The 10,000-nt window shown below is 44.7% G+C and overlaps 1 protein-coding gene across 1 annotated transcript in view; it reads left to right on the top strand.

Annotated features, from left to right (window-relative positions):
• whrna (whirlin a) overlaps positions 1-10,000 on the top strand; it is a 101,245-nt gene that overhangs the window by 69,939 nt on the left and 21,306 nt on the right. Inside the window, 1 exon segment of the mRNA XM_048259490.1 lies at positions 1,321-1,357. Within this exon segment, the coding sequence (XP_048115447.1) occupies positions 1,321-1,357 (37 nt within the window).

Genomic DNA, 10,000 nt, shown 5'->3' with positions numbered 1-10,000 from the left:
CATCCGTCACAGTTATGATCCAACTTACAGTGAGGAATTAAATGCAATGTGTGGGAACAGCAAAGTGAAACGTGTGTGTGTGTGTGTGTCTGTGTCTCTGCATGTGTGTGTGTGTGGCTGGGCGATAAAAACGATAGCGATATGTATCGCAATGGACATGTAATCGATATCAATAAAAAATATGTTCGATAGAACATTCGATAATTAAAAGCAACACACACCTCCCGCCTTACGTTGTCCATAAATAAATAGGCTAAATATATCTTGCATTGTAGCTAGTATGTGCAACTCTACCAGAGTGGGCGATAGAAGTAGGCCTACCTCAACACAGACTCTCAATGAGTCCTTGCCCCGTGCACTCTCTCTCTCTCCCTCTCAACAGGCACATCCCTCCTCAGCATGCACATGTAGGCTAATCCAAACATTTACAATCGTTCAGGACGACTGGCTAAATTGCTATTACGAATTTGTTCAAAACTGTTGCATTCAAATTGACTGCTAAATTCTAATCATCTCAATCCCAATGCAAATGGAAAAGTATTTTCCAAGACTCAACCTGTCCCAAGGAGAAAAAGTATTCATTTGAAACTTAAACACCCATGGAGAAACTGAACAGTCTCGTAACCAGTAGACTATGATAAACTAGCAAATTAAGCTACTTTGTTTACAATATTTCCAGGCTTCAACCAGTGCTGCTTTTCATTCAGACTTATGTGCACATTTATTTATTTGAGTGTTTTTCATGATTGTGTTGCTATTTCTTTTCCCTGTTTGCTTTGATTGATAACTGTAGTGATTAAAATCAGAGGAAGGTTAAGTTTAAAATAAAAGTGTTTAAATTTAACTTTTTTTCCCTTCTGGTCCTTCTGAAATAGATTTAAAAAAAATCAATAATTATCGATATCGACTGATATGAAATGCTTATATCGTGATACAGTTTTCAGCCATATCGCCCAGCCCTAGTGTGTGTCTGTGTCTCTGCATGTGTGTATGTGTGAGTGTGTGTGTGTGTGTGTGTGTGTGTGTGTGTGTGTGTGTGTGCGTGTGTGTATGAGTGTGTTACAATATTAATGTTCTGTGTATGTCTATTCTGTATTACTCATGCAAGATTGCATGACCCCAATACAATACTCAGGAGTTCTTCTGAAAGTATTTTACTCTCAGATTTGCCAGCGGCTCTTCCAGCACATTCAGTCTGTATGTTTGAGAGGTCAACTTAAATGGGGGTAAACTTTGTTGTTCAATGTTTGTGTCTGATTTTGTTTACAGATTTCTTGTTTATGTAATCACTTCTCTCCATTTGTGTCTTATCCTCCGCAGACTGTCTCTGGATCAAGGGGCATCGGCGTCGGGGAAGGTGAGTTACAACATGGCTGCCTGCCATTTCTTTTCATTTGTCAGATGCTCCCTTCTTCAAACATTTTCATCTCAAAACAGATCAGCTCAAAAGCAAAATGGAGGCTTGGATTCCCACAATGTCCTGGTGCCATTCAACTAAAACATCAGCTCAAAAGCAAAATGGAGGCTTGGATTCCCACAATGTCCTGGTGCCATTCAACTAAAACATCATGTTGTGAAACAGCACTTAGAAACCATTCCAAATGATTATGGTATGACACAACCTTTGCTGGCCATAATTTCCCCATCAGAACATGCTGGCAGCCCTCTGATACAGAAAGTGTTAGCTTGGCCATCTAAATTGATGTAGGGAATGACGTGATGTGATGAGAATGTGTGGTCATCAGTACAGAAAGGCATTCCCACCTCTGGTACTCTCAATAGATTTGGATGAAAAAGCAGCCTTGTAAAACGGTCCGGTTTACAATGGAGCCTTTATGTCAGGGGGTGTAATTTACTCACAGATGGAAATTTCACTGTCTGCTAAAGGTTCTCAACATCCTGAAAATACTGCAGTGTAGAGCCCACTGCATTAAAAGCTGGCATGATGGTACGATGGGTTATAGTTTCAGGGAATCATTCAAGGCAAAGAATTATGTATAGATAATAATGTGGTTTTGTGTGTGTGTGTGTGTGTGTGTGTGTGTGTGTGTGTGTGTGTGTGTGTGTGTGTGTGTGTGTATTTCTGGCGGCCTGTCTCTCCTCACTGGGGATTAGTACAGACTCATGTATAAGCACCTTTGCGTTATGTTTGCCAGCATCTTTGCTCCTTTTGTCCTCCTTTGCATTTAGCTGTCGAGCAAAATCTTTTTAACCAAGAGGCACAGCCAACATTGCGTTATCTGAAACACGTCGTCAGGCTTGTCAAATAGTGTTTGTAGAAGTGATGTTTCGACAACTCTGAAATGAACCCAGCCTTTCTGCGGAGAGCTCTTCATCTCAGATGCATTGTTATAATCAATGCACGGTAAAACCGTGCCCAAAGGTCCTTTAGAACACTTTATCAAGCGTCTCTGCCGTACCTATAGCACTAAGCAGAACTCAATAAACTGTCTTTACCACCTGAGCGCTCCTTGTCCCATTATCAGTGTTAATGTCCGAGGAGACTGTCCTGCTGCGCGGTGTCCGGCTGGATTAGTGGCCGCTGTGTCTCATTAGCCATTGGGCTTCTGTCATGACCTGCTGCTCCCTCTGCCTGTCATTTCATGTCCCCGTTCCCATCCCCCCATCTCGTCCCATTGCGTGCGAGGGGGACGGAGGAGAGAGAGAGAGAGAGAGAGAGAGAGAGAGAGAGGGAGAGAACGAGGAGGTTGAGGTTAGTCAGGGTGAGCCTGGCAGCGGTGCAATGGCCCGCTGACAGAGAGCTGGCCATTCCTCAGACTGGCAGATTAGTGGACTCCACGCCACTGGCAGGCAAAGGCGAGCACCCTGGAGCACGCATTCCTGAAGCGACTCGCAGCCTTGACTGGCACATCTGTCAAGTCGTCGACAACAATGGCAGTTTTGGAAAGTGACGTGCACAAAAAGCTGTGCGCCCGCAAGCTGGCTGGCTCCCAAGAAAAGATTGTTTCTTCAGGTCCCTGTCACCGGAACCCACCACACACACACACACACACACACACACACACACACACACACACACACACACACACACACACACACACACATACACACCTCCATCGTCACAGTGTTCTGAACACACACGTGTTCAGCATTCTCAGCCTGCTCTCGGGATGAACCAGCAGACAGCCATTTGTATTGCACTCAGTGGACAGTAGTGCACCTCTGCCCTGCTTTCCACTGAAACCTTGCCAAACTAATTAAGGGTTTAATGGGGTCGTGATGACACAGACGACTGGGCCTCACGCTCTAATGTGGGGAGGAGAGCGCCGCTCCTATCGACCTAAAGTCCCGAGTCCAAGTTTTCAGTGTGCCGCCGTGGTGGCGGACTGTTCTACATCTGTCTCTGTGTAAAACTGTTCTACATCTGTCTCTGTGTAAAAGACAACACAAAGTTTTAGGGCCCTATCTTGGGTGTGGCGCCAGCTGTGACCTAAATGTCTTTGCTAGTTTGTGACCTTGTGACGCTGAGGTAGTTTGCCTCAAGTTTTATCACTGGTGAAGACATTGTACATTGTAAATAATCAGTGTAGAATATATGGTTAACTAAACCCATTTGTATTTAACTAATTCCATTATTTGTATCTTGCATTATCAAGATCTTCGCGGCTCCTGCACAACAAGCAGGTCTGTTTCATCTGCGGAGATAGGTTACTTTACTAGCTGCTGTTATACTAGCAATATGCCACGGTGCATGATTAATTACCCATGATTAATTAAGAAAGAAAGTACAACCCTTTTGATCCATACGCCTGGCATCTGATCACTTATTCCACTGTCAAAATTGGATTTGGATACACCCTAAATGCACAAACCATACGCTTCATCAAAATAGGGCTCTTAGACTTGTAAACTTCGGCTGTGACTTTGGCTAGCTAGTTTTATGGCTCACTCAAGGACAGGGGTGTGGAGCTTGTCTAGCGCACTCACTCTCTTTCATTGTGTCAGTGAGCAGGAGGAAGAGGAAGGACAATCACAGGCTATGTGAAGATGAAGGAAGTGGCGGGGTAGGTCGAGGAGAGGTAGAGAATACACAATTCTGTGTGAAGAGGGTGCAAAACGGACAAGGAGGAATCGGCATCGATTATCATCTGGAGATGGGGCGGGGGCTGGGCGTGCTCGTCACCTGGAACTGGCTAAGATCCCATCTAACACCTTATACACTCTGACACACAGGCCAAGCTCCCTCAGCCTCAAAAGTCAGTTGCTATTAGTCTCCTCACTGCCCACTTTCTTCTGTGTGTGTTTGTGTGTGTTTGTGTGTGTGTGTGTGTGTGTGTGTGTGTGTGTGTGTGTGTGTGTGTGACTGAGTGAGAGAGAAAAAATGCTGGAGAGATAATGGGGACCCAGAGAGGGAGGTCACAGCAGTGTGACGGGACACAAGGTGACCCGTTGGATAAAAAGATGCCACGTAATTACATGAAGTTTATACACCATCTCCCAATAAACTTTATACAGCGTGTGAGCAGTCAATTATGAAGATGGCTCCATTACAGAATATGAAGACCCAGAGGCTGGGTGACAGGGTTACAGGGAGACAGTGATGGTAAAGAAATATGAATCACAACCCCGCCATCATTCTTCAGTCTCCACCAACACCCATTGGATGCATAACACCCTCATTGAAATGAAATCATGTTAAAAGCTTAGATTTTGGAAATGGCGAATGAGGAAGAAAGCCTATTTAATAGTCTTTAGTAGTCTAAGCCAGGTGCACTGAGGAATTGTTTAAGACTAAATCACTTATTTCTCTCCATTTGCCTTTTTCTGAATGAGTCGAACTAGATATTGATAAAAAATAAAAAACTTTTGAAATGGCTTTTGAATTCTATTTCTATGCACTGTTCAACTGCTCAATGTTCACTGTTCAACTGCTTAATGGCATTGTCATCCGGAAAAGAACTCCTCCACTTTCATGCAAATGACACTTCCTAGACAAGTTCCTTATTTTCTACAGATGACTTTGATTTATTACATGTCACTGTCAATGACTGGAAATCTTGAAGTGGGACCCATAGGTTCTCTCGCTGAAAGTAAAAAAAGACGTACTGACGTCCAGGCCTAAATTATAAGCTATTGTTCCCTCTACATAGGTCTAAACAAGCTGCCGCTGGCTTGCATATAGCACTGAATAATGAGCTATTTGATGGCTGACTAGGGGGACGTGATTAATTGCGGGTCAGAAAATGGTTACTGCAGGCATCTGGGGTTGGGTAGGAGGCCAGTGTATTTGACAGGCGTATAAAGAGAAAGGCGTTTAGAGAGGTTGTGGGGGGCTAGGGTGTGCCAGTGTCTCTGGGAATGCTGCCTATGACTAGAGGGATGGGTCTGGTTGGTACTGTCAGTGCTGGTTCTAATGGGATGGAAGAGGGAGATTTACGAGGGGGTGGTCACCCGGTGGATGCTGGGCCCAGTGTTGTCCTGCTGACGTCCAGCTAGTGCTACCGTGATCGCTCACGCAGATTAGTCATTCCACTCCATGTTCCTTTAGTCAGTAGCTGCCCTTTTTTGTGTTTGGTTTAGTGTGTGTGTTAGTTCTTTGCATAGACATACAGTATTGGATAGGAACATCCGTATACAGTACAAGCTTCTTCTGCACTTTATGTGACACCTTCGTCACTGTCATGCTATGTGCTACTGCCTTTTTTATAACCTTGTCTTTAGCATTAAACAGAGCTGTAAAAAGTGCAGCTTTTTGGTTCAGACTATAGGACAAGTACTTGCCCGAATACTGATGAGGTTCTCTGATCTGTATCTCTGTTGGGTAATTTAAAGCAATAATGCATAATAGACATGACGCAATAGCCATGGCTAAGCATGCTGGACTAGGCCCCCATCTCAATAAAAACGGTATTTTTTTTTAATGAAGTCGTCCTCTCCTAGTGTGCTGTGTCCTCACCAAATGCATCTGTGCATGGGAAATATTAATTATGTTATGATGCACGTTCAACAGTCCTCCATAGATAAGCATCTCATGCCATTTTCCCTGATTCGTTAGCCTACAGATAATGATTAGACAATTTCTTTCTAGATTAGTTTTTGATTTTTTTCTTAGTTACTTGCCTAGGACAAGAAAATGCCTAGCTTTTCTTGTCCTAGTATGCTTGCATTCTAAAAGTTATTGTTAAAAACACCTTAGGTGCTCAGTTATCTGAAGTCATTAGGTAAAATTATGAAATTGGTTCTGGAGAGTGTGTTTGACTGTAATAGAAATAATTGCCTCCCTCTGACTAAAGCTTTTGAGGATTGTTTTTGTCTTCTTGCCAACCAGACACAGTGGTGTTGAATGTATTGAAGTATTAATTAAAGTTGTGTAAAGTATAGTGTTGAAAGTACTGAAGTTTTACTTTGCCCATCATTAAAAGTTTAAAGGTCAAATAAACTGAGCCTCAAAACTCTCATGAGACAGAGAAAATATTGCTAAAGCATATTAACTAACTGTGTGTGAGGAGAAACTCCTTGTGTTAGCAGGAAGAGCCAAGTAAAGACCGGAGATTACTGCTCTTAAAAAAAAGTGTCCTGTTTGGCTTGACCACAGTGAGCATCTTAGCGAAATCATTTGACTGTGAAGGGGACGACGCTACGCAGAGTGATGCCCTTCCCTTGGTCGCCACCACCCCTCCTTTAATTACCATCAAAACAAGGTCGCACTGAAAGCTAATTAATTTAAGAGTCCATCGCCAGCAGCAGAAACAGCAGCACCACTGCCATGCTTTTTGGGCGGTCCACTGAACCTTCGTTGCTCTCCGCTGCAATCGGCTAATGTCTCACATTGATGCAGCAGAACAACCTCTAAATACCGTCCAGTGCGCCGCAGTCACCTAATCATAGCACGCATGTTTCTAATTGGCCGAGACACCTCCTTCGCCTGGTGTAATGGGTTTTCTCCACCCTCTCTGCTCCCTCCTGAGGCGAGTAGTCCACATCACCCTAACAAAAGCTGTGGGGGTGGGGTGGGGGGTGGTTGGAGGAGGAGGCGGAGGAGAATGCGGAGGCGGGTGGGTACCAGGTTGCTATAAACAACCGCGCTTCCTCTCCACTGGCCTCGCCTCAGCTCTGTTGGGCCCATCAATCTGAGAATCTCGCACCATCAGCGATTGTGAGGTGGGGGCCCCTGCGTTGGCGCCATCACTCCGTCCTGGAGACAAGCGCAATCCCGGAGCCGCTAATCATTTCCCCCGCGGGATCAATAGCTGCCACTATGCTTTTGTGTAGGGGAGACACAGATGTAAATAGCCTCTTGGTTCATGGCTAAGGCCGTTTGCCTCTCTCCGATCCATGAAGGTTTTTTTTTTTCCTTTCTTGTTTTTTTCCCTACCAGCATTCTTTATAAGTAAGCCCACTTACGGGCTTGTCTGCAGTTCTCCAGATGCTTCTCCGTAATGAAGTCCAATCTATGGGTTTAATTGCTGTCCCTGGGGGGGTCGATTTGGTTCAGAATGTGAACGCTGGTGTGCAGGATTCACGAGCCATCATCGGCCGAGGCGTTCCATCTTGGACTGTCACGGGAACCGAGGGGTCGCTGGGGCGATCAGTTTAACAGCAACTGAGGATGATTTATAAGTGTAGGTATGTATGACCGAGGGCTCTGTCAGTGGAGTTAGAGATAGGGAACCAAGTCAGACGTTTGGGCGGCATCACCCATAATCAGCTATCGATCACCAGGCTGCTGCTGTCATTTTAATCACATTATAAAGTCCTGGTTTAATCATTACACAGAAACCTTCAACCACCGACTTGGAGAACTTTATGATCCGGTCCAATTACTTTGTGTAAACATTGCACCATCTGGGCTTTCTGTCATAACCTACCCATTCTGGTAAAGTAGTGTTGCTCAAACACTGGCTGCAACATTTATGCAAATTAAGCCAGTATGTTTTATTTGTTTAAAAACCTTGGCCAGTAAATGGTAATTTTGCACATTGGTAACGTACTGGGTTGGGAGCCAGATTTGAAGGTCAGTATAAAGAATGTTTTCTCAGTGTAGGACTAATATGTGTGGCAGAATGTGCATAGGTAGTTGTAGTTGTATGTGTAGTATAGTTATAGAATAGAGAATACTGAGAGGGTATGAAGATCAGCTGGCACCATGGTGTCCCATGGGCCTACTTGATCAAAATTGCACATACCAGTACATCAACAGTACACACACACACACACACACACACACACACACACACATAATGACCCTACTGTTTAATGCCGTACTTTGCCTCAGATACCGAGCCTTTTTCATGAAGAAGATAGATTGTAGATATGGCACTGGAGAAACAGCAGCAGTGACTGATCTGCTGCCTCTTTCCCCAGCTTGTGGTTGAAGCCGGCAGATGTATGGAGTGTTGAGTTCCGCACGGCTCTTTCCATCAGACAATTACTGGCACTGACCTCGCCCTACTGTACTGTGCCTGGTGACTCTGAATGACCGACAGGAGACAGAAGACAGGAGTTCTCAATGACTCTTAAGAACATTTGCAGAGGGAAAAACTCCCCTTAATTGCATCTCATGGTGACTCAGGCCATCAGGGCAGTCAGGGTGCAGAAGACTCAAGGCATGACTTCACCTTGTTCCCATGCCCAGAATGCAATGATGCAGTGAACCATTTTACCCAAGCAGTGCAGTTAACGCCGTTGACCTCCTGGCTGTAGAGGCTGTGAATGTCCAGTTTTGGGCCGTCCAGCAGTCCAGATAAGGTTTTCTCATTGCACTTTGAGATTTATTGGTTACACCAAGACAGAACTTCAATAATCTTTCAAAACTGTCTACTGTCATAATGTACAAGGTGTGTACTGTGTCACTGCTATTAGGCCATATAAATCCCCCCCCAGACTCCCTGAACACCATGTCTAACAAATTATTGGAACAACTCTCACATTAATAATTGATTGTGTACATTTCCAGGAGTGATGATGCCTCATGAATCATCCTGGCAAAAATTGCACTCCGACAGTCTATTGTTAAAAAAGGCAGAGCGTTGAGTGGAGTCACGGTTCATTTTTATGCCCCCTCGCCAAGCCGGGCTTTACGAGAGGGTTTGGCCGGCTGTGAAGGAGACGGGTATTTATGTTGCCATCTGTGCCATCACAGTGCAGGCCGTCTGCCCCTGACCACAACGGGGTTAGCCGAGCAAGTGTGCCCCTTTCCCAGTTTGGAATGTCCACCATCTGACAACTTTATGGAGGGTGTTTAAGGTTGATGCGTGTTTGCACAATTTAAACTGTACAATGTTGGCCCGGAGAGGAAAAGAGAGAGTGAGAGAGGGAGAGAGGGACAGAGAGAGAGAGAGAGAGAGAGAGAGAGAGAGAGAGGAAAAGAGATGAGTTTGAATGCTGTTCTGTCTTAAATGCAAACTAATCACACAGTCTACCAACAAGATTGTGAGTCAATGAGTATGAGCGATTGATTTGCTCATGTGTCTACTCGTTGGATTCCATTGCATTCGAAAGTTTGTTTGGTGGGAGGCTATTGGTAGAGTCTTCGGATCAATGCTGCTATGTCTTGGAGAGGTTTGGACAGAGAGGGAGAGGGTGAATGCACCTCTAATTGAAAAATGGAAATTAGTTGCTGGTCTCCTTCTTCCCTCCCTCCTCTCTCTCTCTCTCGCTGTCTCTCTCACTCCCTCTCTCTATCTTTTTTGCTCATTCTGTCTGTTATTCTGACAGAGCTATCCATCACATCCCGCAGCAGCCTTGCTCATCCCTCTGCTATGCACTTCCTCAGACAGACAAAGGCCTCATTTATATTCCCCTGCTTGTTGGAGTGGTAATGTTTAGATTCTCGCTCGCACTCATAAACATGCCCAGATAGATGCCCCTCTGCCAGTGATAATATTCTCATTTTCAGTCTGGCGTACACACAAACAAACAAACAAACAAACACACTCACACTCACTCACTCACACACACACAGACATGCACACACACAGAAAAACACACACATACACACAAACACACACACACACACACACACAAACACACACACACT

Source organism: Alosa alosa, chromosome 12, assembly GCF_017589495.1.
Source record: "Alosa alosa isolate M-15738 ecotype Scorff River chromosome 12, AALO_Geno_1.1, whole genome shotgun sequence".
Classification (NCBI taxonomy): domain Eukaryota; kingdom Metazoa; phylum Chordata; class Actinopteri; order Clupeiformes; family Clupeidae; genus Alosa; species Alosa alosa.
This window is presented reverse-complemented; position numbering and strand designations above follow the sequence as displayed.